The sequence below is a fragment of the Phoenix dactylifera genome, chromosome 11 (assembly GCF_009389715.1).
Source record: "Phoenix dactylifera cultivar Barhee BC4 chromosome 11, palm_55x_up_171113_PBpolish2nd_filt_p, whole genome shotgun sequence".
Lineage (NCBI taxonomy): Eukaryota > Viridiplantae > Streptophyta > Magnoliopsida > Arecales > Arecaceae > Phoenix > Phoenix dactylifera.
Window position 1 is genome coordinate 9437217 of NC_052402.1, and position 17478 is coordinate 9454694.

The 17478-nt window shown below is 38.3% G+C and overlaps 1 protein-coding gene across 2 annotated transcripts; it reads right to left on the bottom strand.

Moving 5' to 3' along the window:
* Positions 1 to 667: 667 nt before the first annotated feature.
* LOC103703408 (G-protein coupled receptor 1) lies at positions 668 to 16423 on the bottom strand. Of its 2 annotated transcripts, none has more exons than XR_005513868.1 (9): positions 16148 to 16423; positions 14736 to 14767; positions 13760 to 13929; positions 11591 to 11685; positions 7784 to 7885; positions 7574 to 7627; positions 3619 to 3762; positions 1507 to 2573; positions 668 to 1340 (listed from the first exon to the last, which is right to left on the bottom strand). XR_005513868.1 is itself a non-coding variant. In XM_039131517.1 (9 exons), exons 1-9 carry the CDS (start codon positions 16319 to 16321, stop codon positions 1235 to 1237), a joined length of 948 nt encoding a protein of 315 aa, XP_038987445.1. In that variant the 5' UTR covers positions 16322 to 16423; the 3' UTR covers positions 668 to 1234. The 2 variants fall into 2 exon arrangements, 1 of the variants encoding a protein (XP_038987445.1); XM_039131517.1 differs by having other exon boundaries at positions 1507 to 1577.
* Between the last annotated feature and the right edge of the window lie 1055 nt (positions 16424 to 17478).

The window sequence follows — 17478 nt, forward strand, 5'->3', positions numbered from 1 at the left end:
GCATTTCATACTTTATGCTCCTCTTATAAAACAAAAACCTAATCCCAGATAGTTGAGATGACATTGAACCATCAGGGATCGCTGCATGTCCAGTTTGTGTATCATCTTAATCATCATCACAAAGGCATCTCATTCTATAACAAAGTATTATAGCACAAAGGCAGCAAATAAACCCCCAAAGCTCACAAATCAGTAAGAAACATATCAACTCATTTTTTTCAAGTTATCATTTCTCAATACTAATTCCATTTGGCATAAGATTGTAACATAGTTCTAATTATTATTGCAACATAATAGCCAGAAGTCTTATATCCAGATTCAAAACAGCAAGTCATATCGTTGCAGCGGCTTATTCTTGAATTTTTCAAAGTGCCAACGGGCTAAAGTCACTAGGTGTTGGATACCGGGGTTCAATCCCACCCTCGCCCTGATATTGGCCAGGCTTCAAAACAACAACAACAACAACATAGTAGGAAGCAACTAGAATTGTAACAAAACGGACACATTCTCACCCAACTGGTTGAACTATAAGCCAAAGCCTGCATGATTATACCAGCAGTAAATAACTGTCAAGAACAACTACTGATTCCCCAACCAACCATCGGAATAGAATTGGAACATTTTTTACAATGCAGCCAAGTTATAACTTCCACATATGCAAAACATCTGAAAACAAGAATCACATCATTATGATAGCAAAAATTGTCTGAAAAACACAAGTTCAAGAAAGAATCATCATAAATCCAAAGACTCCATATGAAACACCAAAAGTTCATAATATGATACATTAAAGATTCAAAAAATATATCAAAAGAAAATAATATGATCTCCGTTCAATGATGCATATCCACTGATCTGCTGTATCTTCTTTTTCCTAGAAATCTCTTCCTCCACCCTGTTATCATCTACAGTTTTGCTGAAAACAACGCCATAGATGAAACATCCTAAATACCCCTGATGTTGAAGCAGACCACGCAGATTGGCACCCACAACTGCTGAGCAGATAAAGAAGAAATTGAAACTGAATTTAGGTGAGAGATCTGCAGTGTGCTGGCATTCAATCTGTTTTACAAGAATGGATGCATTATGTGTGATAATCACAGGGATGCACGACCATTCTTTCAATCCATGTTCCTCTTCTGATTCCTCTGGATCTGTTTTCTTACGAATTTGACAACAAGATTGATGTGAAATGAGGTAGTACAAAGGACTACAACAGCATAACCAGCCTTAACTATTGCTGGCCTTCAACCACCAGCGACACAAGCTCATTTTCTTGCCATTGACCTCTGGGCCTTAACCAAGCAGGACAGAACCTTCTAAATTTCTCAGGTATCCACCTGTCAAAATTATGAAGTACAATATTCAGCAACAAAATGGTTTGCTACATAAACCAAGGTTACAGTCAGGAAACTACATAGACTAAAACCAACTCAAGAAAACAACAATAACAAGGCATTATCTTTACAAGTGGTAGCACTTAATCGTCCTTGAATTGTAACTTACGTATTGATTCTTTCTCCAATAGCTCGCCTCACGGAAGAGTTAAGCCCATAAGCAATTGAATTGAATAGCCCCTAAATCAGGAAGACGTGAAATAATAAACTGGAGCAGACATGAAACAGATATACATAACACAACTATTGACAAATACTCTGAAGATACATGACAATGTATATACAATAGGACCATTCCTAATTACGTTCCACTTTACTCAATCTGCAAGCTTATTGATTATGAAAATATGTAGAACATTCTTGTACTAGATCCACTCTGCAGTATAAAAAAACTTAAAAGGTTACTGCTTCAACATGGTCTTACACAAGTTTTTCACTAAGAGAATATTACAGGTTTCATATTGCTGGACTCTACAGAGAAATCCCCCTGATAGGAGTCCTGACAACGCCAATATCCAAAGTTTCTGGAACAATTACTCAATACAATCTGAGGTTCTCATCTAAATGATTAGACAAAATAGTATATTCACCTATATCCTCATATAAACCAGAACCACATCTAGTCTGCCTATTCAGGTATCTGATCTTAGGAAACCAATTCTCTAAATATTTATAACAATAAGAGTATGCTCTCAATAGAGACATGGTTTGCATTTATCAGCGTGTAAAGAAGGGTCTTTTTAGTTTTACCTGCCAAAGGATTTTCTATTGTGTCTTTACCAAGCCCAGCTCTTACAACAAGAATATCAGGATAAAAGGTATCATGGACAAATTTAGCAGGCACTTCTTTATTAAATGTACTTTCAAGCACAGGCAAGTCAGGAGGACTTATCAATATAGGTAAAGCAACTTGTATGGACGATTACATACAGTTCTAGACGGTAACCAGTTCCCTAGCGATGGTATTCCATATAATACTAGAATGTTTCGAAAGATATTTGGAGACAGTTATCAAGTATATCAAATGCAAGAACCATATCATTTTTAGACTCAACAGAAAAAAAAAAAACAAAGCTTACCAGATTGACAAGAATATCAGTGTCTAAAATTATATTCAACTATCGTGGGCACATGCTCTGCACACGATAGGAATTAGGAAGTATGAAATGTCCCCATCTGCATAAAACTTTTTTTCTGGTTATTTACCCAACTTAAAAGTAAGAACATAACAAAGTCGGGTATAATTATTTAAGATGTGAGCAGATGTAGAGTTAACAAGAGTCATGGGTTTGTGTGGAGGAGGGATGCTCGGTCTCATTTCACTTGAAAATGATCTCATTTTTATTATAAAAAAGAAGAAAGTGATATTGGATTCTGTGCGAAGAAAGACTTGAAGGTTTTCACATTATATAATAGAAGTAATATAGCCTTGCTTTCTATGATTGTAAGAAATGTCTGTCAAACTTATTCACACTGTAAATATACTTCAGCCTAAATAATATACACCTCAGTACTTGCGCTGGTCAAGTCAATAAAATAGAGACTATAAGACCAGACCCAAGAACCATTGGTCATTACGGATCTTCTCTATCACTAACCAATTGCATTAGCCGGATGTGTGATCAAGTATAATCAACATGAGTTGCTTATGAGTAAGTAAAAATCCCTGGGTTGTTTTACTCTTCTTCCTCTGCCATTCACAAGTCAAAACACTGTCTTTTTGGTGCCTTTGACATGCTGGGCATGTGTTTCTCAATGTCTACATACATAATTTATGAGGACTATAATAATACCATTTACACACATTGGTTGCTTTAAATTTAATTAGAAATATTGATGGTATGGATTGACAAAACATGATATATCTTGACAAGGATCCTATTAACATAGTAACTAGTTCCAAGATTTCTAAATAACCAAAAGTTCAAAAATTGCATCAACTATTTGGTTGTCACAGGTCCTCATGTCAACTAACAAGTATAGCTCAGGTAGAAACAGAAACATATTTGCTGAGAAAGAAGACAAGCATTCACTTAGTTCCTCAAAATATTAAAGGGATGCCATGTTGAACTTTTAATAAGAAATAGTTGGAATAGCTGTATCTCATATCTTCTACCATTCATTTGATCCAGTCAAATTATAAAGAAAAAGAAAATATAAGCTGCAGAGCATGAGAAATTCAAAAAAACAATTGAAATTACAAAATTAAGAGAAGATGTACCATAAGTCCAGCAAACCCAACATCAAGAAAAGAAAGCCAAAAGATCTTGTGCCCTGGATTAATGAAGTCATATAGACGGTTGATTGTTCCAAATGCCCAAGACCCTATCAAAATCAAAGGATAGTAGCCCCACCTATTTACTGCCTACAAAAGAAACAAAAGTAGATATCAGCAAAAATACTTTGATTTGCTTGCAGCATAGGTCATGATATTTTCAATTTACTTGCAGCCGACAATTGTATACAGTTTAGCTAATACAACAAAAATATCAAAATGCAACATATCTTGGTATGCCCATATGGAAGCTTTGCATATCGATAGTTCAAAGTTCGGGCAACCGGCCGTGACTTTCGAGCTAGAACTGAGCATTTACCAGGCCAGGCCAGATTCGAGCTAGGACGAGGTTGCGCCTGGCTGACCTTGACCCAACCAGGCCTGACCTAACTAGGCCTTCAAGCCACAGCAGGAGAGAGTGATCATGGAAGAAGAGGATGCATCGGCCTCCTTTGCCTACTTTTGGCTATCCCCCTTCCCTCATCGGACCTGCCACTACCATTGTCTATTGTCTGCCACCCCATCACTATTAGTGTCTTGCCCGAGAAGAAGAGAGAAGAGGGGAGAGGGGGCAAGACTTACTTTCAGGTGGGAGGGATGCCTGAGAGTGAGTGAGTGAGTGAGAGAGAGAGAGAGAGAGGAAGAAAAGGATAGGAGAGAAGGGAAGAAAGTGAGAGAGGGAGGGGCAGCCGGTTTGCCCCCTACCGGCCTTCCCTCTACTCTCTCCTCCTTGTATAATGCCCCTATCTTCCCTTGTTTGCTTCATTTGCCTCCTCCCTTCCACTCCACATAAATTGAGGCAAGATCTAGCAAACCACTCTCCCCTCTTTGAAGATTAAGTCAGGATCCAGATTAGAGGTGATCACGGGCCTTCTGGCCCGCCCAGCCCGCCCGGCCTGGCCCGAAAATTTTCGGGCTTGGGCATTGAAAAAGCGCCCATGGGTCGGGCCTGGGCAGGAAAAGCGGCCCGACCAAAAAAATCGGGCCGGGCCTGGAAACTTTTAAAAATGGCCCGGTTCGGCCCGGCCCGACCATAAAACATTAATATAATATATTAAAAAATTTTTTTTTTAGAAACCCTAGACTAAAGTCCTAAACCAAACCCACCCACCCACCCCCCTCGCTGAGAGCCGCCGCACCCCTCCCCTTCCCTCGCAGAGAGCCGCCGCACCCCTCCCCCTCGCTGAGAGCCGCCGCACCCCCCTCCTTCCCTCGCTGAGAGCCGCCGCACCCCCCCTCCTTCCCTCGCTGAGAGCCGCCGCACCCCCCCCCTTCCCTCGCTGAGAGCCGCCGCACCCCCCTCCCTCGCTGAGAGCCGCCGCACCCCCCCTCCCTCGCTGAGAGCCGCCGCACCAGGAGGAGCAGCGAGCGACGATAGCGGTCGACGACAACGACGAGGCGGTGATCGCCGCGCTCCGCGCCTCCCGCTCCAACATCGTCTCCATTCTCCGTGCCTCCGCCCGCAAGGACAAAGGCCTCGCCGCCGTGGACGCCCGCCTCTCCCTCGGCCTCGACTCCCTGGACGCGGTCACCGAGGCGGTGGCACCGCTCGCAGGCCATGGCCACCAAGGTCCTCCACGCCCGCATCAACCGCGCCGTCCCCCCTTATCTCGACTTCGTCGACTGCGTGGACCGCCTCCGCGAGACCATCGCCGCCGTGACGGCCGGGTGCGAGCCGGCAGTCCTCCTCCTCTTCGAGCTCGATCCCGGCTACGAGGTGCAGGATGGAAGAGAGAGAGAGAGAGAGAGAGAGAGAGGGTGGGGGGGGGAGGGAGGTGGGTGTCGAGTCGGGCCTGTCGGGTCGGGTGTCGGGTCGGGCCCGTCGGGTCGGGCCTCTCGGGTCGGGCCTGGGACCAGATTTATAAGGTTGGGTCGGGCCTGGACAAAAATTTAAGCCCGACAGTCGGGCCGGGCCGGGTCTGGGCATAGCCATCGGGCCTAATTTCTGCTGTAGAGCCCGGCCCGAGCCCGGCCCGAGCCCGGTTTTGATCAGCTCTAATCCAGATAAACTTCTCTTGCCTTTTCCTAGATAGGACCAAAATGGGCTTATAGCCTAGGCCTCCTCCCCTTCATTCTTCCACTCCTCAAAAATTGAGGCAAGATCTAGCCAAACAACTCTCCCCTCCTTGAAGATCAAGACAAGATCTAGCCGAAATACTCTCCCCTTTGCCAAGATAGGAGAAAGATGGGCTAGGGGCCCTGGCGTCCTCCCTTCTATTCTCCCTAGATCACCAAAATAGACTATTTTAACCAATATAGATTATTAGTTCAAGCTCCTCGCCAGAAGGTGAGCCATCAAATCAAGACCCACTTGGGTTTTAGCTCAAGCTCAGGCTGAGGCTCTTAGAGACTTTTGAGCTTAGGCACAGCCTAGAGCCCAAACAATTTAGGCTAGACTTGGCCAAAGGGTGGTCAAACACAAGCCCAACCCATTTGCAGCCCTAAACATGTGAGGATATTTTATTGTTGAAAAAGGCAAGACATTTCCATACATCGACAAAAATCACCTGTAAGGTTGTTTTGTGGATTCTCTATATCTGTATTGCTTATTAAACCCTTGGGAACGCTGAGGGGAACGTTTTGAGGAGTGCCAGATGATATCATGGAGAAATAATTTTTGCTCAGGTTTATAGGTGGCACTTACAATTACAATCTTCTAAGATTACTGAGTGGAATCACATAAAGAGAAGCAATGAAGGATATCATGGATTCTGATATCTTTGTAGTTTGTATTTTATGTGTGCTTTATCTCATCATCTTTTTGTACTCAAATAAGAGGGCCAAATGCTGATATAAGTCTATAAACTATTGGGCTATTAACCGGTAACAAATTTACAGCATATCTTGTTTTAAAAAAGATTGCCAACTTCAGTGGCTCTTCTGACCAAAACCTAAAGTACAATCTAAGAATGGAAGTTTTTACTAGGTCTAGCTATCAAGTTCAGCTTATTCTACGCTTGGGAATCATTACATTGCCACAAAAGATTAAAAAAGTCCACCAGGCATTGCCGCCTAGATTGACCTTCGTTCATTCCCCCATCCTAATGGTAAAAGTTGAACAATGAAGATTATCAAGGCCATCTAGGTTATAGCTGGTGGCTCAAAAAATCCAAGAAAAACCTAAAAAGCATGATTTAAAGTTCTTAAGATAAAAGATGAGAGTAGTTCCATATATAGGTGGATAAGATACAACTACAAAAAGAATAAGCTGTTCTTAGACCAAGGAAATCCACTAGAACGGTTATATCACACATAGGATGTGAAAAACAAAGGTGGATAACATAAAATTCTATCATATCCATCTTTAGAAAAGTAAGTTGTTTGTAGACCAAAGGAAATCCACTGGAAACAATCATAACATTGCAGGATGCGGACACAAAGGCGGATAGTTTAGAAAATCTATCATAACTATCAAGCCTTGTCCAAATGGGCCCCCTTAGTGTAAAAGAATCTAATAAAACAAAATAATCATGTCTTCTGAACCCCTAAATCCGTGAACATAATCCTCCACTAGTACAAATTTTACTCACTGACTTGTTTTCTCTCTGACTTTCAAAATCTATACATAGCTTGAACTAGCAGAGTGATTGTTCTAATTTGACACACAAAAGCACAGTCATGATGAGCCAACAAGGTGAAATTACCGTATCAGCAGACTAATTAAATTGTCCGCATAATTCTGGTTCTTAGAAGATGGATTAGAAGTGTGTCAACTGTCAGGTAATAAGAACAAAGTATCAAGGAACGATCACCTATTTTACCTGCAATAATTTTCTTTAAAAAAATGTTAATCCATTACAGGGTAAAGTAGTAAACAGCATCTGAAGCACATCGACTTTGGAAGCTTACTTTTCTTTGTTGTGAACTATATATTCATATAATGGTAATATATTCATGTTACCTTTTCTGCCCTTGTATCAAAATGGCGTGACTGATCTGACATGCCCACAGCCATCTGCAAATTGGTTATTGAAACAATAGCTTACACATTGTAAATATGCCTGGAGTTACAGCAGAATTCTCAACTAAATGATTTTGAATGACGATGAACTGTTCCAAGACAGCAATCATCCCATTACAAATTTAAGGAAACGCCTTAAAGTGAACTTACCCGTGTTGCATTGTTTAGCATGCGAGTCACTTGAAAGTATGTAAATCCATTGTACAGAATGGCACTCCAGAGTGGACCATAAAATGTTATTAAGTGAGCTACCTGCAAAATAAAAATATACAGTCTCAAAACTCATGCAATAACTAATTAAACTAACCGAAAAAAATAGAGGAATGTGCAGTAAACTATACGTATCAACAGTCTCTCACAAATATGTATAAGAAATTGGTTTATGGATCCTGTTAAAAAAAAAAAATTCTGCTTTTGCTGCCTAGGCATGGCCACCTGACAATAGCCTAGGCACTTGCCTTTATATTTCGCATCAAGTTTGTGTACAAAGAATGAGATTAATTGATGAATTGGTATTAACTGTTGCCAAGTGGGTACTTCCTATCAACTCGTTATACTCATTTCTCCTTGTGTTTTTTTTTCTTTTTAAATTTATTATTTGGCTGCCTTGATGTTTTGGTATCTGCCTAAGCATGCACATAACACCTAGGTGCTAGTGGCCACCTGTCTGTATACCATCTTTTAAGACAAATTGAGAGTAACATATTTCAGAAAAACAAATGAGCATATGCATCCCAGTGAAGTTAAAACCAAAAAAAAAAAAAATAGACATCATGTACCAAAACCTATGATCTCATTTGCCATGATGTAATTACAACAGCTAACAACTCTTGTTTATTAAATTACAGCATTTGCTTGCATAACTTCTAAGAAAATGAATAGGCATATATATATATATATATATATATGCCAAGTAAGAAATTGCAAGAATAGAACTCACAGTCTGTCACTTGTTCAATTTCAGGTAGGTTGCAAGATAAACTCTCAGGATACTTTTAAACACCACATCCTGCTTCTAAAACCCTTGTTTATTAATCTGGTATTTTAGGTGTGCCAGAGATATTGATTGTAAGTAGTTGCATAGTTCATCAGTATAAGCCATATGTTTACATAAAATTTGTGAATACAATATGTAATAAAATAACCGATGACTGTTCCACTTGATGATTTTTTTTTGATCATGCAGGAAAGTTCATTACATATCCAAGGCTAAGCAAACACCAGCCAGGTGTTGCCATATTCTATCAAGCTTGCCTATGTTGTCATCGGGCCTAGTTGCTATGTTAGTGGGCCTGAATATGGAGTAGATATATGATCATGTCCATGATAAATTATAAGGGATAAATTGTCATTCTCCCATTTCATATTTCACAAGCTCACTTCCTTCAATAACTTGTACAGGAAGCCACGTATGATGAATATATCTTGAAGTTGCACTTTCTCCAACTTCCTTTATTTTCCTGTGTCTTCTATCTCTTCAACCTCTATCACTGTAACCCATTTCTTTTCACTCAATTCGTGGTACTTTCCTGGTGCTTGAACTAACACCTGGAGAGCCAATCCTTCACTATGCTCCAATGCTTTCTTCCTTTTATAAGATCTGATTGAGCCTATAATAGTTTCACAAATGTGTGAATCAGTCGCATAATTTTCTTTATGCCCAGTCTGTTTGCGATTGATGACCCCCTTTTAAACACCTAAGCAGATACGAAATGCACATTATCATCCCACAGATTTTTCTCAGCACTTATGGTCAACTGAAGCACAAAGCACTTGTGTACAAAGATATAAATCAACGGAAAAAAATGTCAGTTGCTGTCAGATTTGTTCCTGTTCAAGCAAACAAAAGATTTCCTTGTTCAAGTTTGTCCATTCTTACTATCTCTGCTGTTTAATCCAACTATGTAAGTGAAAATTATAAGTAACTTATCGTGTGCATTTTACATCCATTTTGTTCATTTTAACCTTTCTCCAAAGGTCAACTAACACCCATGCTTCCAGTGACCTAAGGCATGCTAAAAGATGTGACCTCCTCTCCTCCAATAGCTGGTGATTATGACTCTGATGGATAGAGCCACGTAAATAGTTGTCCCATGACTAGGCTTTCGAAAGCATGGAACTGCAAGTCAGTTCCATTATAAAATTCATTTTGACATATTAACTGAAAAAAAGAGACCACTTATTGAAATTAGATTCATCCAACAGTATCACAAACATCATTATCTTCATCATTTAATATTGTGTCAGAAAACTATAGTTCTCATACAGGCTTGTTTCAGGAGTTGAGCAAAAAATAAAGAGATTCAATCCTTCAGCCCTTTTTTGTTCTTTTTACTAACATTTGCCCCTTGCTTATTTCGGTTATATCTCTATTACAATAACTGGGGATTAAAGTTTCATAAATGTGTCAAATGACTTCTAAGATTAGCCGTGCATTCTCTATGTCCATGCTTCAGTCATTACTATGGATATCATGAGATTTTTCAAATAAAAATATTGCTAGTTCATCACTATGGATATCTTTTACTTTATATTTCAAAGAACATAATTTACATATTCATACTGCATCTGTCACTTCTCAGATTGTCGTAAAAAATTAAATTATATGTTAGACTCTGCAATTATGTAAATATGCTTTTTTTCTATATTTGTATCTTTTATGAATTATCTTTTTATAAATTCTTGATAGTTAATGTTTCAACCAAAATTATAACCAAAGATACATAGTGTTGTTTAATATATGCCGTTGACTAGTTTTACTTATAGTAGCTATTTTCTTTATTTGGGTTTTTATAGTGTCTTAGGTTTTTTTTCACTAAGCATTGGCCAAAACAATCAAAAAACTAGAGCAAGATTTCATACTTTGTTTCCTAAGAGAGTTATCATGTTTATCTTTAAAAAAGTGCATCCACCAGGAGGAATAATCATTGAATGAAATTGTTTCCTTTACATATACTCTTCAAAACAAAAATATAGATATTTTTTAAAAAATAATACTGGGCGAATCAAGGAATGGTGTCTGAGGGGTTCATGGAAGGCAAGAAAGAATTCACCTCAAGAAAACTAGCTTTTGAATAAAACAATAGTGGGCTTTCTCCCTAAATGGGCTTGCAAATCAATGATTGTGCAACATCGAAAGGCTAGGATCTTCAAGCTACAACATTCTAATATTTTAGGAAAAATTCTAGGGTTCGAAAAACAAAGAAATTTTCAATGACTGCACTTCATAGAAAATTCTATCAATTCCATTTTTCAGTATTCTCCATATTAAAGCTTTCAACAAACTTTATTGAATCCTTCTTCATCACCTTCAGTGTTCCAATCAAGGATTCATGTTAGGAAGAAAACAATTACCAGGATGGGTGCATGAAACCGGTGCTCTCTTGAACTATGATATCCCAAACATCCAGATCTGTCCTGACTATCTTGGCGACATCTCAACACTTAAGACACACCAGAACGGTTGGGATGGAGTAGGACGAACTAGGATAGTTTTTTCTTGTCCTTCTTACTCTTGTTGTTAGTGTCTGTTTCGTCCATCCTGACCATACCTTCCTAACCTGGTTCCCTACCATCCTAGAAGCAAATTGAGATGGATCCGGATACCGAGATTTAAACCCTCGGTTCGAATGGTATGAATTGAGGAAAAGGTAGAAATGCTATCTTGAAATACAAATATCTGAAAAGGAGGCCTTTTTTCTCCTAGTATACCCATGATGCCTTGTGGGTCCTCAAAAACCAAATACGCAAATATGTGTCAGATCCGTCAAAAGTAGCAAACAGTTTTATGTCAATCATTTACCACTACATAATGCATGAAGACTGATTAAATGTGCTAATGGTGTGTAAGAAACTAGAGGCCTTGAGATGCAAAGTTTTATGAGAACTGGTTATCATTTGAAGGAAAAACGAACAAGTCAGTAAGGTTGCACATCTACACAACAAAGTATAACATGCCTTTCCTGTGCGTGCAGGTTCACTCCAACACCAGGCACCTGGTCGTCCATACTCACTGCCTATAGAGCGTATGACAGTCGTAACTAGTGAAGTTCCTGTCAAAAGATAGTAAAAGAATAACTGCATCCTTGAAAATGTACATCATTATTCTAGGCAATATCAGTAGTGGAGAATCACAATCAAGAAAGCAGGCTAATTAAATAGATGGATATAACAAGCTGCACTAAGCAAATTAAACTCTACTTATAAAATAATGTTAACATTTTTGAAAAAAGTTCACCAACAACATTTAACTCTCAATATCTGTAGCATTACATATGAATAGCAATTCAGAAGAGCACATAACAACAGAAGCACAACTAACTAGATGAATAGACATAAGCAACTAAAATGAGTTTAAGAGTTCATTAACTGCATTAATGGATATGTACTTTTTTACACGTCACAAGCATTTCTGTATCAAATAATAGGAAAATGCCAACTTTAGACAATCGACAAGAGTGGTTCTTATGGAAGAAAAGTTCAAAGGAATGTTCCCAGGTGACTATAATTGACAGGCCATAACCACAACTATCCACCTTTTTCCCAACTAGTTGGGGCTGGCTCCTATCATTGGCAGGCCAAGACACTTAAATTCTTGCTGGATTCAGTCCCAGAAACTGGTTTCAGGAGAAATGATACTGAATTGTAATGGGGAAAGCCTAGTAGTAGAGTACTCGACAACAATTTGTAAAAGATAAAAGAGGCCTGAGGTGCACCCTTATCCAAAATTAAATAAAATGGAGGCCATTCAATGCATAAAAGAAATTAGTAGATAAAGCCATATGCATTATGTATGTCTCAAACATACATGGTGTGGAAGTCTGTAGAATAGTCGGCACAAACATCATGTAGCACGTGCTGTCTTTTCCTGTAGACAGAACATCTTATGGCAATCTCTACCAATAAAAATAGCTTCTATTGGTAGTTCAAATCTCAAGCCTTCATAGCCAAAAGAAAGATCGAGCAAAGCTAAGCAAGCCACAATATACTGTTTGGAATTTCATCCATGCTGACTATGAAAAGGAAATAATAAAATATTCAGATTGAGTCATGCAGTTCATAATAAGTTGGAACTGCATTTACTAATTGCAGTTCAAATAGATTCTGTTAGAAATCTCTACCATGAAAATAGCTTCTAATGGCGGTTCAAATCTAAGCCTTCACAGCTAAAGAGAATGATCTAGTGGAACTAAGCAAGCCACCATGCTGTTTGCAATTTCATTCCATGCTGACAATGAGGGGAACAAGGAGATAGATACTCGCTTTGAATCATGCAGTTCACAGTAAGCTGGAAGCACATTTACTGATTAGCTATAGCTCTATAAAACTTGCCACTCAGGATAAGGTCCTGAGATTCTCAGGAGCGGTAAGAGCCAACTCATATAAGCAGGTGGTACCTAGTCCATGTGCTTCTATTACTTGATCAACATCCGTTTGAGGAAACAGAAAGGAGCTATCACATAATTATGCAATATTTTCAGAGAAGAAAAGGTACCTCACCACAGGGACCACTTTGATTTAATAGAACTGGCTTTGATGTATTTCAATTGCATAAGTTCATAACTACAAGTAAGTCTATGAATGTGGCTGCAAAAAACATGTTTATATATGATCATTTTTGTGAATTTAAGTTCAATATGAGCTGTGCCTGTAGAAACTCCAAAAGATGAAATTAATCCTTTTTCGTCCTTCATCTGAATTTTTCTCTTTTTTTTTTTAGAGAGAGGGGGGGGGTGTTTCTTTTTATTTTATACATTCATTTTAAGTCTTCAAATGCCTCTCTCATAAATCATAACTACTCTTCTCCATCCCTTCATCTGAACTTCAAGCCATTATCCTTATTTTTGTTGAAGCTTTCAGTGCATACTGCAAAACCATTACACTTCATCTCTGAAAAGGCTATTCATTACCCAAGATATTATTCAATTCGAATTGTATTTTTGCCAGATTTTTATCTCCATACATGCTATTCTTAGGCTTCATAAGATAAGCTTAAGATATAGGTTTAGTTTCAACCCTAGAATGGGGAAAGGGCTTCAATGAAGTTCCTAAAAAGAGTCAATTATGGATTTTTAGAAGGGTTTTCTGCAGAAAAGTAGAATGGGAAGAGTCAAACGAAAAGCATACCCCAAACATACAAGTGAAAAACTGATTCAAAATCTTCAACATCCGTTTTGTGTCGAACAACTGTTCGGTGGAGAGTGAATGCAATTGTTGTAGTCCACAAAAATGATGCTACACAGAAGAAATGTGCAGTATAGTCTTGAGCATAGCAGAAAAATCCATTTGACGGATCCCTGCAGGATGAAACAAGAAAACAGTGTCATTCTGGAGGAGTCATTAATATAGAGAATGATTACAGAATGAGGGCATCATTAGATAACATTAATGAGGAAAACATTGCAAGTTTCAAAAATTTAATCATAGTCATGATTTCATTTAATTGAAATTTATATCCACAAAAAAGCTACAGATATGATAGCATGAAACTAACTATATTACCTCAGAACTATATGATAGCATGATTTCAAAATTTCTTGGGCCTGCAACAATCAGTTTTACAAGCAAGATGCACATTGAATAGCACAGTAAAGCTGCCCATTTAGCAAATCGATAGCCATATCCAGAAAAATCAAATATCCTGATTAATGGGATAAGCAAACAGGTTTCTATCTGATGATTTGATCTAGTTTCGGGACTGAACAGATCTAAAGCTCAGAAACTATATTAGATCAAGGGTTCTTATTTCAGATCTGCAATGAGACAAGGCTGTTCATCTTGGAAGAAAGTATCTGGCAAACCTCCAAACTACTGCACAACTAAAGTGCTGGGGAAAGAAAGGCCAGGATGGTTCAGCCAAAATAATAATAAAAAAGAAAGTAGTGTTTTATTCTAATTAAAAACTCCATATGTAAGCCAGCCAGTGTAATGCACCAAAGGAAAATAAAAAAAAACTTTGGTGAGGGAGATATAGATATTTTCCTCATCAAAAACAATATATTGATGTTATTAAGCAAATTATCTGTTTGACCCACTAAAGAGCAAAATAAAAAATCCAGAAGGCAATAGTGCTAATTTTGCCATTAAAATCAAAGAAACATACCCAACTATAGTGAAGAAACTGCAAAACATGTCCTGCAACATCAAAACACTTGATCAGAAGAAACCTTGCAGTGTAATAATTATTCATATGTAAGAGATATGCATAGAACCGAAATGTAGACAAAGTATTGACTAAACCTTTAACAAGAAACCAAAGGGAAACGAGCAAAAGAAGAATTCCAAGCTACTATAGAAAGAAAAAAGTTTGCATTTTTAAGGATGTACTGCATGTACATATGAAAATAATGATTAATTCTAGATTAATAACATGTTTCTTCAGCTTAAAACAGAAATCAGACTAAAATTTACAGTAGGCATTTCATTTAGGATTAGAGCCATAAATACTTAATGCATGTGCATGTGACCACTTCACTTAACTAAGATACGAGGCAACTTTGTAAACCATGTCCAAGGAGTTTGATGGCTTTCTACTCAGCCTCCCCCTCTCTACCAATTCCTCTTCCATCATCTCTCTCATGTTTGATCAGCTAACCTGGTGGTTAAACTGATTACCCACTAACGCGGCTCCTGCTCATTTAAATGGCTAGTCTGGATTTGATAACTCTGACCAAGACCTAACTCGAAGGCAAGGAAGCTAACTCATTGCCCTTGGAGGAAACCACAATAGGAATACTTGGAGATGGAGCATAAAGTTGACATTAAATAACCGGGATCAAGTTTGCTGGTTATGGTTACGATTATCTTTAAAAAAAAATAAAATAAGATATAAAAAATACATGCTCACATAAATATCCAAATCAACATAGCTGTGTAGCTGAAATTGACATATTAAACCTGCCAACCGTACCAGCATCCAAGCAAATGCAAAAGAAAATCATTTGTAACTCCTAGAACCTACAGTTTATAAGATGGATATCATTCGTTTCCTCTCTTGACATATTAAACCTTGCATCATTCAGCATTAATGCATCTTGAATCTACTAGAGTGCAGCATCTTCATGTCACAACCTTTCATGTGCATCGAGCACAAGTAGTAACTTCAGATTCCTATCCAGCAATAGGCCATTCATCTCACTTCAGCCATGAAATAATTAAAGAAAAACTTGAGAGCATGCTGAAGCTTAATTGTATGCAAGGAGCTGTCCCAACCATTGAATTAGGTTAGCACATTGTCAAAGTGCCCAGCCGATCCTCATAGTTCAGTGCATCTGACGACCACTTAATGGTTATAACAACAAAATAGTACTCAAGTTTTCGTTGTTGCCCGCAGGATCTATTCGTTCTCCGACATTATTTCTGTATTCATGGAAGTAAATATTGCCATACATAGAGACTATAAATCTATAACTACTAAAAGAAAGAAAGAGAACTAGAACCCTAACTGCATACCTCATCAGAAAGAAGTCAAAGGATATAAAAAAGAAGAGCAGAGAGAAGAGGAGATGGGATTACGGAGAGGGCGAGGAAGAAGACGAGCTTGAAGGAGAACTTGTGGAGCTCTTTGAAGAGGAGGTAGCAGAGCACGATGAAGGCCGATCCCCCCAGCGAGAGCGCCGCCGTCCCCGTGCTCACCGCCGCCAGGATCCGGCGATCTCCTATAGTCAGGCTCGCCGCCACCGTCATCATCGAGTCGATCACGCCGGTCTCTCTCTCTCTCTCTCTCTCTCTCTCTCTCTCTCTCTCGGGAAGACCGGGAGAGGAGAGAAGGAGATGCCGTTAACGGAAAGCAATGGACCGACGACGGCGGCTTTTATAAAGTGGCGCAACCCCGCGTATTTTAGTAGAAAATGCTCACGTTAATGTATTGGCCCATGGGCCTGGATTGATCTTGTTTCTAGTTATTTCAGTCACTAGCAGCATTTTTTTCTTTTTTGGGAGCATAATTTGACAATTGATATATCAACATTAATTTGGGAGTTGGATCCTAAATATAGACAGTAAATTGCCCAAACAGGCCTCATAATAGGATTGTTAGCTTTACCATCATTGCACCCTAAGAAATAATTCTATTTCTTCCATGCACAATGTATCTTTTCTTTGTGGAATTGAGATTTTTTTTTAAAAGAAAATCATTGCTTTTGGATGAATTACACCTTGGTGAGAAAGTGAAGTTAATCAATTCTCCTCAGTCTTGAAGATTATAAAGTGCTGAGATAGGAAGATGGATAGGTAGTGATTTGGTGAGGAAGATTATATGATTGCCATAGAGCCGATTCATTGGTTCAATGGCTCACAAATGGCATCACACAGATTATTTAGCAGGTTATATGAAATATTATGTCATTTAACTCCATGCGAAGACCCTATCTCGACACGCATTTGTATTAAGATAAAACAAATGTATTAGCAATTCACTTTTTAATCAAATTTAATAATCAAATTATGTTAAATGTTGTGTAAATCTTAATTTCTCCTGAAAAAACATAATGAATCATAAGTTGAAATAACTAATTAAGGTGGTTTGAGTTGAGTTGGTTCTTAATGTATATGCCAATCAGCATTGTCATCACATTTCAATTTCAACTTTATTGAGATTATTTAACATCTAGTAGCTTAAATATGAGGCTGGTTAATTATCCAAGCAACAATTAAAAAATTCCCATAATTTTTTTTAGATGAATTAAACTTCAAACCAACGAATAATCTGAAGTTAATCAAAGGTATAAAGATTCATTTTCCAAATATAGCAAGAAATGAAGTATTCTCCAATAGTCCTTAATAATCGCTATTTTAAAGCAAAAGCGTGAATCATCTCTGATTATTTTTTTGAATTGGAGAGGTTT